Consider the following 18,855-nt stretch of genomic DNA (forward strand, 5'->3'; position numbering starts at 1 on the left):
TCAGAGTGTGGACAGGAACAGCCAGGGAGCGAAGCATCAACCCTGTGATACGGGGGCGACCTCTTCCTGAGCCTCCTGAATTAGACTGGAGGTTTTCAAACTGATACTGCGTGATGTGAAAGGGACAGGTGCATTGCAGGTGTTCTAAAAACAACAAGGAACAAGGAAGTTAGTTTTGTTTAGTTTTGCCCACTCAGCAGTTGCAGCAGTGGCTGAGACACAACTCATGGAAGCAAATAGGAAACTTCTAGAGGAACGATTGTTGCCTGATTCCTGGACTCCTAACAAATAAAAGCACTTAGACTTCAACAAGATTTTTTAAGGAGAACATTATCCATCGGTCCACTGCAAATAAACATCCAAAAATATACTTAGAGGTGTGGTTAGCACTCTCACCTCACAGCAAGTTCCTGGTGGAACTCCAGTGGAGTCTGCATGTTCTCCCCATCCCATGTCTACAGATCTCGGACTTCTTACACATTCCAAAATCATGCACCTTAAGGGTTAATTAGTCACTCTAAATTGCCCATAGATGTGAGTGTGAATGGTTGTTTGTCTCTATGTGCCCTGTGATGAATTGGTGACTTGTCCAAGGTGCCCTAAGTCACCTGGGTTAGGTTCCAGCACCCCACATCCCTGATAAGGATAAGTGGTTATAGAAATGGATGGATGGTGTCTTCAGGTAAATTCGATGTTAAAATCAATATATGAGGTTTTAACAGCTGTACTATCTTCTCCACATGTGAACAAACATGAGTGTGCAACAGCTGTTGTGTTGTAAGCACTGAGTATCGTGTATCAAAAGAGCATTTTCTAGCTACTCATGAAGCACATGAAGTAGACATTTTCTGATGAAAGCAAATCATCCCTGTGCCTGTACAGCCTTGGCAAACCTTTAGCTCAGTGTTTATGCAGTGTTTTGTTTGGGGACCTGCAGACCAGAGCCTCACTCAGGACCCCGAGCTGACTCTCAGAAATGACTCACTTAAAATGCTTGGCTGTGAGGACTCTGGATGCTAGGCATGTCAAAATGAATCACGCCATGCAACACATGGTGCCAACTGTTGTGTTCGCCGGGCCTACTGTTGTTGGCACAAAATGATGCCCACTGTCCGTGACCCGCGATGGCACCGGATGATGAGTTGAGACTTTTGTTGGTGCTCCAGACCCGAGTGCATCAGCAGGACTGGAGAGCAGTGCTGTCTCTCTGGAACTTCACTGCGGTGACAGTTTGTGCTTTCTATGGAACTCTGCAGTTTGATGGGCCAATTTCACAAAAATAGACTGAGCTTTTTTTTTTTTGGTCAAGTAAAAATGGTTTTTCCTCACTTCAGTGGTTCTCTTGGAAAAGTCCAGGAGTGGATGTGATATCTGCCTACAAAACATAATCATTCAACAGAACATTTAGGATTTACAAGGGATCTGTATAAGCTGCTAGCTCATGTTTTTCAGTCCTCACTCATTCATTTAGCTCTCACAGTACATCAAATCATAGTCATTTAGTCATTTTCCATTAGTTAAAGAAATCCTCTTCACTTTACATGTTTCAGCCAGACTTTTATTCAGGGTTTGAGCTCATCTCTCATCTTTGACTTCTATTCAAATGTGATCTTGAATGTAAAATGTCACTTGCCATGCAAATAACATGGCTCTGTCAGTCCACCACTTTGTTCCAGACTGAAATATCTCACACATTCATCAGGATGACGTGCTGAACATTGGCACTATTACGAGCATTACGAGCATGAGAATGCTGGCGTTCGCATTTAGCTCCGAGCACCACTGTGCCCATGCACAGCCCAGCAGAGCTGCTAGCGTGGCTGAAGACTCTTCTGGGAAAAGAGGAAGTTTCTTCCACATAGCAAAGATAGTGTGACAAAAATCAAAAGAGAAAAGCCAACAGTTTGCTCTAATCTGTGCCATCCTTCCAAAGTTTCTTCACTATCAAAAAGGCCCGAAATGATTCCCAAACATGCTTCATCAGTTTGGTGAAAGGAATAACATAATCGATGGTGTGCCAAGGTGGTATCAGCACCACGCTCCAGCGTGTGCTAACCCAGCGTTGTCACAGCAGATGTCAGTGTAAGCAGCCCCTGAGTCATCAGCGAGCTGGCTTGTGTCGAAACAGGCCGATGGATCAAGTGCTTGATGGATAACATAATGTCCCTGAAAGGACAACATATTGCAATTTTAATTACCACCAGCTTACGTCTAATGCCTTTTACTGTGCCTGCAGCGTGTAGCCAGACACATGTGCATTAGTGTGTACCATCCTGAGACAGGAGGCGGCGTCAAGACGAGCTAGGGGAAAGAATGTATTTAAGAGTTTAAGACGGGGCCTGGTGTTAATCATCTGTCCCGCTGCCTCCATATCGTGTCACCTCTGAGAAGATTCGCAATGACACACAAGTCGCACATGCCTGCAGTTAAAGCTCTCTGCCTCGCTTCTCTTCTCCTCTCCTCCTGCTGACACCCGAGCGGGGGGCGGGGGGATTAACCAGAGCTCAGAGAGAGATTGTGAGGGAATAAAAAAATAAATAAAAAATAATAATGTGAAGATGTAAATGACAGACTCCAACTAATTCCTGTCTCTCGTTTGCTGAATAAAGAGCAATATGTCCCTCTAATCAGAAATGATGTGCCAGTGGTAACATGGTAGAAAAAAAAAGCATATTCAGGCTCGCTGTAGTGGAAGATGACTCTGATTAGATTAATAGTAGCTTGTGCTGGAGGATGTGTTTAGAACTTCAGCTGTCAGGGTAATTCCCGCTTTTTGAGAATCAAAGCTAGCAGTTTTCATCGTGATAATAGTATAAGTGTGTCTTTCTGTCTTCGCTCTATTTGCACTATGTATTTTTGATGTTTGCACTCTGGAGACTGTTCTTAACAGGAAAGGTGAGAAAGAGATCTTTTGGAAAAGGTAGATTTTTCACAATAAACCACAATAGCTGTGGCTGGTGACACCTCCCACCCCGACTCCAACTTTTTTCTGCTGTCACACCAGCTAGTCTCTCATGTCTCCCTCCACTCGCGAATTTGTTTTTCACACTAATTTGGAAGAAAGAAAAATCATTTTCTGGCTAATATTTCCAAATCATACATTCCAGTCAGGCATCTGTCACTTGTGTGCCACAGACCATCAGCCCACCTGGTTCCCTCTGGCAAGTACATAATGTTTCTGTCAGATATGAACGTATCAACTTTTGGCATTTTTACCAGAACTTTGGAACTACATTTTCTTCCTCATCATCTTCTCCACATGAAGAAAAAAAAAATCACCAAATATGTCCAACACCGTGCAGAAGAATACATGTCATAAGAACATTTTTGCATATTTTTCACAAAATACTGCATTGGAAAGCTGTGGGCGTGGAGTTTGTAGACATGGGTGTTTTACAAGGCAGCAAGGTCGAACAAAAAGTATCGAGGGATTGCTATTACCTCCAAGGCGATTCCACATGATTGACACGGCTAGTGACCTGCACTGTGTTCACATGGCTAGCGCTACATTCATGGAGGGTATAATGTCATGTTTTGGCTTAAGGCTAACAGTTTTTTTAAAAGTCTTTAATCCATTTGTTTCTCTCATGATAGTCATTTTTACATTGATTTCAGTCATATCACAGTGAAAATGTGCTGCTGTGTTAAATCTTAAAAGAGGTGAAACAACAGTGAAACAGGCATATGACCGTCGCCTTACAGGTCATAGAAGTACCTGGAGAGCCTCAATCAAGCAATACTTATTGAATTATACTGATGTTGGAAGTCATACTTGGAGTAGTGTGCGATCCAGTGTTTTTGGTGGTTGACCCATACTTGGAATTAAAGGCCCAGTGTGTAAGATTTAGGAGTATTTATTGGCACCAATGAAACACATTTATTTATAATTTATTAGTATGTTTCTATTAGTGTATAATCACCTGAAAATAAGAATCGTTATGTTTTCATTGCCTTATAATGAGCCCTTTATATCTACAGTGAGAGCGGGTCCTCTTCCATGGAGTCCGCCATGTTGAACTGCCATTTTGTAGCCCCGAACAGACAAACCAAACACTGATCTAGACATGGACTTTTGCTTTTTATGTAAATTTACAGCCATAGTTTTTCCTACATGCTTTGAAAGATAGGTTGAGGCATGAGGCAAATCGGTTGGTTGCATTCTGCAACTTCACCTCTAGGTGGCACTAAACCTCACACACTGGACCTTTAAAGGTGAAAAAATCTCGACCCGTGAGGCATTGTATTTTTTTCATCCATTTTGCTTTTGAACTCTCTCTCTCAAAAGTCAGAAATATTTTTGGTACTGCTGTTCTATTTCCAGTCCAAAATCTTTATTCCATGTCATGCTGCTCTAGGTCCAAATGTTTTCAGAGGCCTGCTTTAAAAAGAAAATGTAGTGAAAGTGCTGGAGTACCCCCTTTTCAAGAACCCCTTTGCACTCAGTTCTGACCCACATTTGATCACACCTGGTTTTGGATTTAACTTGACATGACTATAAATCTGTACAGTACGATGTGTGCATATGTACTGAATTATCAAATCTGCCCAATATGCAGAAATATGAAGAAAGTGAGGTTATAAAAAGACAAAAACATGTCACACACTGTATACCGTATGCACTCAGGCTCTCCATTAATGTCGACGCACACAGACAGCATTATACACACACAATCAAGGGATCAGATAAGGACGGGCTTTGTGACTGGTTATGACTGTTTCTACGTATTTAGACTCTTGAATCATTATGCTTAGGAGAACATGTTTTAGCACATTCAATAATATACATATTTGTAGGCTACTGTATGTTGTACCGTGTCTTATTAGTGACATTCTGAGCTATTTCTGTGCCGCAGTCCATAAAAATAGTCCCTTCACAGAAATGGAAGTTATTTGAACATCTCCCAGATTGTCACCGTGGGCTCCCACAGACTCAACCCTCCATGTATTTAATGTTAAGACGTGAAAAATCTGATGCAGCAGAACAAAGAATTCTGGGAAGCTTTGCTACTCTTTTGTTTTAGTGACAAATATGTATTATTATAGTCTCACAGCCGTTCCTTTCTATAATCAGTGTCAGCTCATTGTATTGTGGGATGTCTTGTTTGTTTCACTGCATGTCTGGATAGTCTTTATCTGTGTGTCAACAACAAAAAAAATCCAATTTTTCCGATCCCTCTCTGTGTTATATAGTATGATGGGGTAAAGTCAGGGAGTCTACACAGTCTTTGTTTTTATTGCAACCTTGCTTGCACTGTGATAAGCTCTAAACCCCAGTACAGGCTCCACAGCCGGCCAGATAGTGTTTGCTTCGCTTGACTTCCTCGAGAGCTGGCCTGAGAGACAGATGTACCATGGGAGAGAGAAAAAACAGCAAATAGGATATCTAGTGGTCTAGTGGCTGGTGTCCTGCATGTTCTCTCTTGCTTAAAATAGCCCATGCAAATGGAGACTATTAATAATAACTTTGAAGATGTGGAGGAGCTGATTTTTTTTTTCTTTGTTTGTTTAAAACAATGTTGGTTTCCTTTTTAATCGGACAATATTTTCAGAGCTAGTGAAGCCTAATTAGGTGCTAGAACGAGGCTGATGACTTACCTTACACTGTGGAACTGGATTCATGCAGAAAACACTCTGGGTGAACTCCAGAGAGGCTGAAACTAATAAAAGAATTACCGTACTTGAAAAACAGGCTAACGGGGCACCTCTCCCCAACACAACTTTGGAGTTTTGAGAGAGAGATTGCAAAAAGAAAATAGATCAAGTGTCACAGAAGTCAAGATGTCTTCACTTTTAGTTCCCAGTATGGATTAACCTTCAAACACTGGATCCCAGTTTTCACGATGCAACTTATAGTATCGCTACATTCAACTGAAGCCCTCAAGAGACCTCTGTAATCATGTAAAGTAATGGTCACATGACATATGAAGATGACCTTCAGCGCTGTTTTGCTTCTATTTAGTTTTAACAAAGCAGCGTGTTTTTGCTGTAATATGAACTGTCATCCGTCGCTGAAAATGGCAGCCAGCAACGTCAAACCTCACAGCTCAGTATCACGCTTTTATATTGGCAGCCAGCTCATGGGAGTGCAGCAAAAAGTAGTGTATAAGTAAAAAGAAATCACTTTCCCAATTTCCTTTTGACATTATTTCAGCATTTCCATATCACCTGTGCCAGAATATCCTCACTTTTGACAAATTATAAATCCTGTCTGAAGAAGATAACAGCGGGTTTCTCTCGACTTTTAAAAACTGTGAAGACAGAATGGTTGGAGCTCCGCGAGAATTTGCAGCAGCATTTACAGACAGTGGTTGTTATGGTAACGTTTCTATCTCAAGACTTTGAAGCTGAGGTGGGATATAGTGTGCTTGTTTAAAATGGAAGCACCGAAAACTTTTTTTTTTTTTTTTTTGGACGGGAGGAAATGCACAGCGTAATATGACAGCTTTATCTCAGTGTGCTGGAGAAAGGTTATTCCTCCCACGGTCTACAAGTCCAGCTCAGGTGATAAAGCAGATAGGCTTCCAATCTCACTGCTGCCATGCGGGCCACTTGATTGGTTTATCAATTGACCTTTTCTCTCACCTTGTGGCACCGTATTGATCCTCCCAACTCTTTCTGAAAGACGTGCCACATGCTCGAGCAGAAACTCGTGTTGCACCAGACAAACGACAAAGCAATCCAGTGGAGAGCTCCAAAATTACATCTGTCACCTGAAAAGTTCAACTTAAGTTTTGCTATTTGTGAGAAACCGCAGTTCTATGATTAAATCTCAAAAGTCCCCCTCCAGTCAGTAATGTGTTTAGCTTATTGTCACTTCAGTGTATGGAATGATGTGTGCAGAGGTCAAATTCAGAGTTTCACTGTCCTCACCTTAAATCTCTGGTTGAGGCACGTGTGCATTAGCAGGATTTAGTGGGATCACAACCGGTTTGAAAGCCAATCATGATCCAGTATTCAACTTACACAAGGGGGTTGTTAAAACCATGGACGACATAAATGAGTGAATTAAATTGTCATGTATACATTTTGAGATTTTGAAATAGTATTTCTATCTGGTCTAATACATGCCTGGAGGTTATCTTTACATGAGTTAAATAAAATAAGTTGTTAAGGTGAATGTGTTTACTATGTGTACACCTATCCATTTACGTTATAAACAGTCCCTGGCAATGAGAGTGAAGTTGGCCGGAAAACCAAAACAATGATCCAAAACGGACCAAAAGACTGAGGTGATCTGCTGAGTTACACACAATCGTGTGATTTTCTGTGGAAAAACAAAATGTCAGGTGAGTATTTTGTATAGCTTAAAACATATCTGAAGGTGATCTTTAAATACATTTAATAAGATACGTTATTAGGTTGAAAATATGCGCCTATATAACATAATATCTGTTACCATGGTGCTGTGCAGTTGGCTGTCACTTACAGTAGCTCTGTGTTTACTAGTCTTCATCCATCCTTTTGTGCAAACATGGATTTAACCTATGAGATCAGTGTTTTCCCTTTTTTCTGTCGCACTTCATGATGCACCGGTGACACGTTCAGACCACGTCTCTTGTTTACACTCGAGAGCGGCTGTTAGCACACCCAACCATTTACATTCTAAACAGCCCCCTCCTCTGGATGGAAAGGGCATTGATGAAAGTGTGGAAGAGCCAGACTACCGACACATTGATCCAAAACAGATTAAAGGACTTGACTAGAGCTGAGTTGGGTGATATTTGGGTGATATACCCTTTCACATTACATATATTCATGTGATTCTTTCTTAAGCTTTAAAGATGCCATCTCACACACACAGTTTCTCATGAAAAAGAAAGATCGAGTGTCCCTTTAAGTAGCATAGTAACTCAATTCTTGTTGTACTTCAACAACCACCGCAAATAAAAATGACTTTAATCGAGGATTCCGTCAGTGTCCAAATCAAAGTCTGTGCCTGGTTACTTAAACAGGCCAACACAGACTGAGATGGTGGAAGAGAGAGAGAATCAAAACAAGGCAAACAAGCAAGAGTGAAAGAAGAGGGGAGACAAGGAAGAGAGGAAAATGAGAGGAACAGAGGTTGGGTTAGGAAGGGAATACGTGAAACAACTGAGGGAATAAAGATAAGAGGTAGGCAAGAAGACTGAGAAAAAAAAGAATAGCCATGGGAGACTAGTGTGCAGGGAAGAGCAAAAAGACAAGCCCAGATAAACAGAGATAAAGCAGCTTTAGTTAGGAGGAATACTCAGAGTCGTTGAGGTAATGGAGGGGTGAGATGTGGCCGGCGAGAAAAAAGAGGGGAACAAAGGAAAGACAGACTCATGATGGATGCAATAAATGAGACAGGGCTTCACTCCGGTGAGGCATACGAGGAAGGATGGAAGTGCAAGAAGGGAGGAGGGGATTCAGATGCAGAGAGATGGAGAGTCAAAGTGTGAGAGGAAGAAACGGATAGACAGAAAGAGAAAGAGAAGGATGCACAGTGCTGCAGTCTTCTCCCTGGTGTGGCACAATGGGACTGTAACATGCCAGCAGCTAACATATGCCCTGGTGGACTGCGTTTACACATGCAAACAGGGCCCATTTACATCTAAGAGGGGACCTATTATAATGCTTATTTCCAGCTCTGAGTCATTTTGCATTATTCACAGTTACTTGTTTATCTTTATGCTGCCCCTCAGCCCTTTTTATCTCATATTTTTTTAAGCCCATCCCTCTCTAAAAGCCCACTTTCCTCTTCTTGGCCAACTTCCTGCGAGCCTGCAGAGGAGCAGCACCTGGTTGGTGCGAAAACGGCTTTTGCCCTCTTTCCAGTGTGCTCGAGCGTAGCTTAGAAAATAGTGATATGAGGCTCTAAAATTTAATGAATCCAGCACAAATGAGACAAGAGTAAGGTTTGGCACACAATAGACACTTCCTGAGACGCTAACACTTGGTCCCCAGAAACACACGGTTTTTATTCGCTGAATTTGGTACAACTGGAGTAATATTACAGAGAAGATGTTTGTTGGTTTTCTTTCCAATGTCCTCCAACTGCTCTGCTTTGGCTTTTAATGATTTAGGGTAGATTCAGACCAAACTGGGCACTGTGTTGAAAAGTTTTCCTTGTATTTCCTTGAACGTGCTCTGGTGGTGGTGAGGACTGCAGGGTATACAGAAAAAAGAAAAAAAAAAGATGTGACCTGCAACAGAGAAGTCAAAAAAAATCAACTTTTGGAAAAACACTGAGCTGCATTGGCAAATCTGAAAATCAGATGGGTCAAAATGGTTCACAGTCAGTCAAAATATCACTGAGTGATATCGAGATGGAGTTCTTGGTCTAAACTAGATGCAAGGCTAAATATATACATTGACATGGTACAGCAAAATCATGGTACAGCTATGAGGCCAAGGACAGGCGATCTGGTGGTTGTCTAGCAGGAATAAAAATGAAGAAAAAATATGTTTCACACTGTGACAATGTTCATATTGACTGATGGCAGGTGAATGGGCATGACCATATTCTTTGTGCGCATGCTGTGTGGAGCAGTGTACCAAGAAATCCTTGTTGTATAAAGCAGAAGAAACCTTTCCAAACATTGCATTCAGCACCGTCTTAAACCTGAATGGTTATGTCAAATATGAAAATTGTACACCATGACATTACATATAGTATAGAAAACAGGATAATTGGTTCCCTTTAATGCACTTCCTTTGTTAGATGGATTTAATTTGCGTAAGTGGTGAAGCGGTGAGAGATCCTGAGCAATAGTAGTTAGGAAGCAGTTATATCCATTCAAGGTTAAAAGGGATGATTTCTCTTTGTAACTTCTGTTTATATGTGCATAATGATGTGTCCATGTACAGCACATATACGTTTTACATGTGCTTTTGACTTGCCAACTAGCTTTAAATGCACAGCATAATAGAAACATGTAGCAGAGAGGCTCCTCAACGGCATTTGTCACAGCCAGACTAATGCAATGCTCATAGCTCCAGTTCTTCTACTCAAAGTCCTCGCTTTATTTAAGGCTTGACATTATAGTATGTGTGGGATGCCATGTACAAATGGCTCAAGGCTTTCCACTACTGTCCTGTGGAAGATGTGGTTGCCCAGACACCATTCAGACACTGAATAAGGTGAATTTGAAGATTCTCACTGTTGAAGGACGAGGGTTTTGTGATGAAAACAAATGAATAGTGAAATAGGAAGAAACGTTCTCGGGTTCATGAGCATTGACCAGGAGCTTTTCTGTCTTTTATCTTTCTTTTCAAATTCAGGAACAATCGAAGTCCTTACCAGATTTGAAATGCAGTTCATCATGATACCGCATGCCTGGTTCCATTCAATGCCATATAGCATAACTGCACTGACAATATAAAATGAACTTTCTGTGTGCCTGTTAGCTAAATATCACCATTTCTTCTACATAGAATATTCTCAAGGATTCCCTCAGTATGATAGAATTTAACCAATGGCAATCCTTTGTGGTGCTCTTAACAATTCTGGTTTCCACGGATGTACAAGATAACCAGGGACCTGGATGTTATGGACAAGCTGACAATTCTAGGCAGCTGCATCTGTAGTACTGGATTTTTTCTCAATTGCTACCCAATGTCTTAGCCCGATATGATGATGCTAGAAATTATTTGTCAGCGTGGAGAATTTGATTTACAAATGTACAATACATATTTGACAGCCCTATTTGGTTATATATGCCAAATTGTGTATTAGCTTTCTTTTGTCGCCATATTTCTACACTAAAATCCAATATTCACTCCCCTTGTTCCTCTGTTTTGGTCTCAATAATCTTTCTAAAGGTCCAGTGTGTAGGATTTAGCAGCACCTAGCGGTAAAGTTGCTGAATGTAACCAAATGAATACTCTCCCTCATAACACCCTCTCCTTTCAAGCATGTAAGAAAAACTCTGCTGCCAAATTCACACTAAAAGCAAAAGTCCATATCTAGATCAGTGTTTGGTTTGTCTGCTCAGGGCTACTGTAGAAAAATGGCGTTAATCATGGTGGACATAGAGGACCCACTCTCACTGTAGATATAAAGGGTTCATTTTAGGACAATAAAAATACAATGATTCTTATTTTCAGGTGATTATACAGTAATGAAAACATACTAATAAATATTCCATTCCATTCCTGCCAATAAATTTTGCTAAATCTTACACACTGGACCTTTAAGACCAATATCTAAACGTATTGCTTGATGTTCGACTATGTTAAGTACCCACCTGCTAACTTTGTCTGTTTGAGCTTTATCAATGTTTTTTCCAGTGAAAAACAGTTCCTTGCTGTGTCTGGAATAGTTAATGACTTTGGAGAAAAACAAAATAATTACTGGGAAGATGCCAGAAAGGAGGAATTATAAAGTTCTGTGAGCTTGTCAGCTCAAGTGATGCCTTATTTGATCCATTGCGTAAAAAAGACAAATATTGATTAGTGCAGAGACTAAAACTAATGGTCATCTGCTCTCATGTTGTTCTACAACTGGGTATTTGGTCTGCACAGGTACAGCACAGGTGGACCGACACTTTGATCAAAATGTTGTGCGGACAGACACGCTACAGTCCCCAGCTCTTTTTATTGCAAGCAGGAAAACAAAAGCAACAGATGACAGTTTAGTTATGCATGTCAGATGTTCTCTAACATTGCCACCCATCTTTATTTCAGCTCTCTATTTACCTCCAGTTTTGATCCACACAGTTACACCAAAACATCTCACTGTGTATTTATCCACTTACCATAAAGTCAATAGCTCCATTTTCCCTCATGGTCATGCCAAATTGTGTGAAAGGATTCAGTGTTTTATTTTCTGCCTTGATGTCAACTGGTAGCTCTGTTGCCACCGGTTGACAATGCGTCTCATAAACAGTTCTTGCCAATTGACAGAATAATTGCTCAGCTGTTGACATGTTACTGAGAGGCTTAATCACTGCTAGATAATGATCAGTTCCAGCTGCCATTTTGGTGTCGACTATGCTGACGTTTGTTTGCAGACGACTAAACGCTTGTTTTCAGCTGTGTGGGAGACTGTCAATACTGGAGTACCATGACATTTTGCAATCAAAGACACAGTGAGCTCTTTTGTTCAGAACAGAGAGAAAGCAAAGCAGACTTCTTTGAAATTGTCTGAGGTGAAATACAAAGCGTCTGAGGAGTTGTGTTTGAGGAGGCCTGTGCACTGTGGATGGTTCAAGTTTTAAATCTTGTTTTTGCTTTGATCACTTACTTTGATGCCACCCCAGCCTTTGGATGGAGCAAAATGATTCATGAAGGTGGATTAATAAGAAAACATGACAGGAATGCTGCACAGTGGAACCTTTAATCTGATCAATCTTGCGCTAACGCCCTTCTCAGATTCTTTTTTTGTTTAATTGTGAGGCATCTAACCAAATATATAACCCTGTCAATGCCATGTTAGCTCATGCTTTTCTTTTTTTTTTTTTGGTTTTTATTTTTTTATTTATCCCTGTAACACCAAGTGTATCAAATTTGACACATTAGGAGACCTCTACATCTCTTTTTTCTTTTTTTTCTTGAAAAACCTGATATATACAATCAGACACATGCAGTACACAGATGATCCACCAGCGATCAATAATTAATGCACCAAAAGTTCTTCAATTGAGACATCCAAAATGGCTGCTGTCAATCAATTTTTGCTAAGATGAAAAGAACTCTCAACTTGTTACCAAAACCTTAATATATTTAATGGATTGATACAATGCAAAACTACTTAAAGGTGCATTGTGTAAGATTTGGGGACTTTATTTTTTTAGAATAAGGCAAACATGAAATATAATATTCATAACTGTGTTTTCATGCATGTATATTCATCTGAAAATAAGAATCTTTTTGTTTTTGTTACTTACAAATTCTCCTTTTATATCTACAGTGGGAGCGGGTCCTCTGTCATGGAGGCTGTCATGTTGAAACACTGTGTTTCTACAGTAGCCTAAAACAGACAAACTAAACACTGACTGTAGACAGAGCCTTTGTGTTTCTCCTTTACAATAGGAAGGCAAGGGTGATGTGAGGATATTGCAATGCAACAATTTGTCCACTAGATGCAACTAAATTCTACACACTGAATATTTCATAACTTAATTTGTTGTAAAACCTTGTTGAAAATGTGTGTATCAAAATCAATACAGCAGGTATTTTAGGTAGGCAAACGTCAAATGTAATTTTATTGCATTCAGTATTATTTATTACATATTCAGTAAAACAATATAGTCTTTTTTCCCTATTTAAGTAAAGTAATTAAAGGTTTATCTGACATAATTAGGTATATTTAGAGATGAAATTTTGATATTTTGAGGAACATGGAGCAGTAAGAGGAAGGTGATGATGAGGAATGGACTTCTGTTACAACATGTACTGAAAAAAAACGCAGGTACTAGTGATGAGGAAGATGAAAGCGTGGACCAGAGAAGTGCAGAAGTCGAGGAACCAACGACAAAGATGTGTAATACGGAAAAAAAATGTTCTTTTGTATGTTTGAAATTACTTGAGGGACATAAGAAAGTTCAATAAACACTCCAGTTAAAAAGAAAAATCCATTTTCTGACAATTATTCCATGGTTAGGGCTTCATAGGGTAATTAGATTCAATAAGAATTTACGCATTCGTTCACTGCTATTTTGTAAATTTCCAATTTAAATTAATGGCCTTGCTAAGCTGCCTTGCACCATCACCTGACATCAACTCTTCAGGTCATTACCACAAACTATTTCTCTGCAAAGAGCATTTTTTCTCATACAAGTCATTAGCAGTGCTGTGAGCGCACTATGAGCTGACCCAATATTCAAAATTGTGTTTGGCACTTTGACTTGATCTTCGGGGACAGGGGGACATTTAGCTATGCTAATAATATGTTTTCACCACAGTTGGTTAATTGCTGAGGCAACAAGGCTAATGCAAGTGCAAAGTGACTGACATTTTGATTCAATAATTGAAAGTCAACTGGGGGTTCAGAAGGGGAGTGCGTACTTGAAATACAGACTATCTTTTTTTTTTTTTTTTTTTTTTTTACGTCTGTCCACTCATTACACCTGCTCTCTGTCGAACAAAGACCATGAAGATTTTGTGAGCAAGCAATGGAAATAAACAGGAAGACTATCTGCCTGGTGTTCCTTCAGATCCTCAAGCCTTTTTCCATTCAGGTCTGTAGCTTAATGCATTAAACATTATTTAAAGAAGGATTTTAAGGTTGGCTGAAAGAAAATTTTGAGACGCATTTTAAGATTTTCCTAAGAAGCATTTGAAGGCACAATAGGAGTTTCTCTGTTTCTCTGGTGTCCTGGTTGTTCAGTGTAAATTTCAGATTCAGACTGTCATGTGGGGACGACTTGTGTTTGTGTGTGTCGCTCCCCCAAGCAGACAAGACCACACGTCTCTGACAGCACAAAGTGCACCCTCCTTTTTTACACTGGTACATATGCACTTATAACAAATATGCACTGATACACACGCACACACAAACATGTGAACACATGATTGCACAAAGTTTTTCTTATGCCGTGCAGCCGCTTGGCAAGAATCCATTTCCATCTTATTCAATACTGCCCTCACCCTGGTGTTGCAATCTTACTTGGCCTGTACCATATGTTCACAGTCTTTGTAGAAGGATCCCTTGGGCATGTGGCACATCTTCCCACAAAGAACCATCCAAAGGTCCCTGGTGCGTGGCTGGCTCACTCAGAGGGTTTGTGGGGATAGTGAGGCTCAGCCAGAGGTGGAAAGGTCCTGGAAGTCTGCAGGCCTCAGAGCTTCACTGAGTACACTGGTTTCTTTTCCAATATGTACAGAGATTTGGTTTCGTCGAATAGAGCCCTGGTTTCTGATGGTTTTCAGAACCTCACTTCTTGCATTCCCTTCCAGCCAAGTGACTCAAGTCAAGCTTGTCAGGTTGCTTTAAACAAGCTTGTTGCTCAGAGGGAAATGCTAACGAGAGATATGGATGCTAATGAGGAAGAGCAGCAGTCATTTAGTCAGGAGAGCAGACGACACATGGACCGGGGGATGAAAATAGCATCTATTATGTAATATAATGTTTCTCCCACAGAGGTCAGGTCAAGTGTGTAATACATGCAAAACAAATTGTGTGTGTGCTCGTCCTGTGTTTTTACATTTGCTTGAGTAATTTATTTTCTTTTTTCATAGCAGTCGTAGGTTTTACCGCATGGCTAAGTGTAATAAATCTCTCATCTCTTGCAGCACTCCCAGCTGTCTCTGTGCAACAGAGTTGTGATCCTCCACTCTGGAGTGGAGTATCACAGCTGACCACTGATCCTGTCACAGCAGACTTGGCCTTCATGTCTTGTGATTCGCTCTGAGGACTTGCACAGTGCTTATCAAAGTGCCCCGCCTGCTGATTATCTCTCCAAAAGAGCAGAGACCAAAGCTGTGAACACAGAGACTGTTGGATCAGGCTTTTCCACAGGGGCGAGGATGGTAGTGTGCTCCATCAAGAGAAAAACTAAGTTTCAAAGTGGCATACACAGTGTTGGTTGCACAGTGCTAATTATGCAAAGTGCTGCCTCCCAACATGATAATCTGTTATTGCAGAACCTTGCACTGTTTTTCTAAGTGATGTTGGAGAGAATTCAATTCACTGTTCATGCAATTTGTTGTTTTGTCACAGGCCCTACCAGTATGTACTTCGAACTGTCGCAGAAGTGTTGTTTTTATTTCATTAATTTTTTCAGGTGAAATACAGTCTGGCAAGAATAAACATCCAAATAGCCTATAGACAGTGTTGGTTCAGATAACTTTGAAAATTACATGGCAATATTTTGAATTAATAATGTCATCTATTGGATTACAAATTATAGTAAAGAAAGGAAACCATTGTTGTTATTAGCATGACTTGTTAGCTGTCCACTGGCAATCCCATGATGCCACTGGTTGAGTCTGTCAACCATTCAGAGGCTGTGCAGGAATGTGTGAGGCAGCTCTGAGCTCAGACGCATTGCACAACATGAAATTCAACCCATTCCAATATCAAGATTAAGACCACAGAGGGTTCATAGAGAGTTGGTTATCAAGAAAAGAAGTTTGAGAAATTATAAAATTGCCATATTTTAAAGACAAAATGTAATTTAATTACCTAATCCTGACTAAATGTAACGAAGGTCCTTTGATTCACTTTGCACCACTTTTAATGAGGTAGCAGAAGGACATCCTTCTCCAAAGTGTCGTACTCCAGCTATTCCCAAGGCAAAAGCCAGACAATAACCCCTCCTCCATGTTCTGGGTTGGTCTCCACAGTCAACTCCCAATCGGGTGTGCAAGGACTATCCTCACAAGTGTGTGTCCAGGAGGTGACCTGATCAGATGCTAAAATGTTTTATTTCAAAACAAAGGAGCAGTATTTGTACTCTGAGGTCCTTTGAGATGTCTGAGTTCTTATTCTCTGTCTTTGAATCAATAATTTGTTTTGGGAAATGGCTCATTCGCCTCCTTGCTGAGAGTTAGATGAGCAGATGTGCTGGACTACTTCTTGACTTCCTGCTGGTTGTCTGGCAAACTCATAGTGACAAGACTTCAGGAGGTTTCTTTTGTACGGGTTAAACAACCAAAAATAGCTAGCTGTTTCTCCTTCTTTTGGGCTTTTGTGCTAAGCTAAGCAAACTGTGGCTTTATTTTTTAGCAGACAGAAATAAGAGTGCTATTGATTTTCTCATCTGACTCTTGGCAAAAAAAGTAAATAAGTGTATTCCCTAAAATGTCAACCTATTGCTAAGCTCAGATACCTTGAAAAGAAAACTCATTCTGGCCACTTGTATCCAAGATTCTTTCGGTCAGGTTAACTGGCATCAAACACCTCTGGCTCAGCTCTGTCTAAAAACAGTCCAGTCAAACCTCTGCATCTTCTGAGGTGGTCCCAACGCTTTTGTTGTTCTTGTGTTCCATCACCTCTGAAGAAGATACCAAGATTCATTTGATCCTTAGATCTTAGACCAAGACCTTAAGGAGCAATTAAACAAAGTGATATTTGATGTCAGTCAAGATTCTCCTGCTGTGGAAAAACTACACACTGTAAATTTCAGCTGTGAAATACACAGTAATTTACTGTGTTTGTGCCCAGTAAATTACTGTAAACCATTTCACAGTAGTATACTGTGTATTCAGTCACAAACTGAATACTGTGAATTTCACAGTAAGTGGTTTACAGTGCACATTTAGATGTGATTTTACAAAGATTGTAATGGTTGAATTATCTCTGTTTACAGGTGATCCTGATTCTAACCAAGCTGTACGACTTTCATATTGGCAGCGTCACCGAGAGCACTCTTTGGAGGTGAGTTGAAAGGAGATTTTTATTCATAAAATATTCACAAGTAGATGTCTTTGAATTCTGTAACTCTGCTCAAAGTGCCAAAGGGTACAATTAGCCTTACACGATGCTCCTGTCACTGGCTTGATGTTTCAGCTAATTGACCAGTCAGGTTGATATATTTTCCACTGTCTGAGAACTAACAGCATCTGACTTGACCCACTGTGGTAAACCCTTAGACGAGATGCCCAGACCTCTTCATCTCTTTTTCTGCCCACTCATTTATTCTCTTGTACAACTTTGAACCATCACTCTCTTTTCCCAACTGTCTGCAATCACTCTGTGTCCTTTTCTCACCCGTTCTTCTGGTGCCGAGTGTGTTATGGTGTCATGCACGGTCAGACAGGACACTCAGGGTGGAGGATGCTGTTTGCCATGCTATTGTTCTGGTGCATTATCTGATGTACTCCCCTTCCTCACCACTCCCGGGAATAAAATAAACACACATAGACATGCACACACGCTGCTGAAACAACAAGAGTGCTTGTAAAGAGTAAAAAAAAAAAAAAAAAAAAAAAATATATATATATATATCTATATATATATTAATATATATATATATATGCTCACAAATATATATATATGCTCACAAAAAGATGCGTAACACATCCCTGATGGGTTGAAACTGCATGTAACCCATTTTCAAATCTGGATGGATTGTGCTGGATGGATAGCACACTCAGTTATTCCTGTGTCTGAGTTTTATGATGATGCCACACACATATGACAGCATCCCCTTGGACAACATTGGCCTGTATTTTTCTAGGAAAACCATTTACATTAGAGCAATGGGTCTTCTCAGGACATTTCCCCAAACCCCTACCTAGAAAAGAAATTGTCAAGCCATGTATCTTAGCAACCGTAACCAGGCACAATAGGTTTGTAAAGCTTTAAAAGTAAATCTCAATCTGAATTTAAAGAGTTTGGAAGATGATGCCTTCTCAAAAACAAAAGTATACTTATCCATCAACATATGTGTTTATCTGCTCTAAAATGAGCTGCAATTGTTAGTATGTCTGCCTGACTACCTTAGTATCTACAGTAGTGCCAAGAAATACTGCAGACACATTGTAGAGTTTGTAGAGTCTAGAAACTCGTCCTGCTGTTTATTGTATTTACTGTAAGAGAGTTCACACTCCAGCAACCTTCGGACATTACCAAGGGTAGCAATATAGTTGCCAAGCACAACCAATCACCAGTCTTTGGTTAAAGTAATAACGCATATATTGAAGCCACAAACAATGATGTCGTTTGTTGTTTTCATTTTCTGCACTATAACTTTACATGTCGTCTACGAAACTGGGATATGCATCTTTAATCTCAGTTTCTTAGCACGGTGTCATGAGCTGTATTTAACATTCAAGTCTACATATAAGAGCTTCTTCTTTATTTCAAAATGAGTCAGTCTGAAACAATTAAAAAGTCAGCCAGAGACAGCGTAGTCTTAGCTAAAGTTGTCATTTCACTCAACAAAATTGACGGTTGCCACCTACAAATGAGTATGTTGATTCCGTCTGAAATCAAAGTCCCATTGTTTC

At 40.2% G+C, this 18,855-nt stretch overlaps 1 protein-coding gene across 1 annotated transcript in view; it reads left to right on the forward strand.

Moving 5' to 3' along the window:
• Positions 1–18,855, forward strand: part of sorcs3a (sortilin related VPS10 domain containing receptor 3a) — a 218,335-nt gene that overhangs the window by 69,309 nt on the left and 130,171 nt on the right. Inside the window, exon 2 of the mRNA XM_019279262.2 lies at positions 17,214–17,281. Within this exon, the coding sequence (XP_019134807.1) occupies positions 17,214–17,281 (68 nt within the window). The remainder of the gene's footprint in view (positions 1–17,213; positions 17,282–18,855) is intronic.

This window comes from Larimichthys crocea, chromosome I (genome assembly GCF_000972845.2).
Source record: "Larimichthys crocea isolate SSNF chromosome I, L_crocea_2.0, whole genome shotgun sequence".
In the NCBI taxonomy this organism is placed as follows: Eukaryota; Metazoa; Chordata; class Actinopteri; family Sciaenidae; genus Larimichthys; species Larimichthys crocea.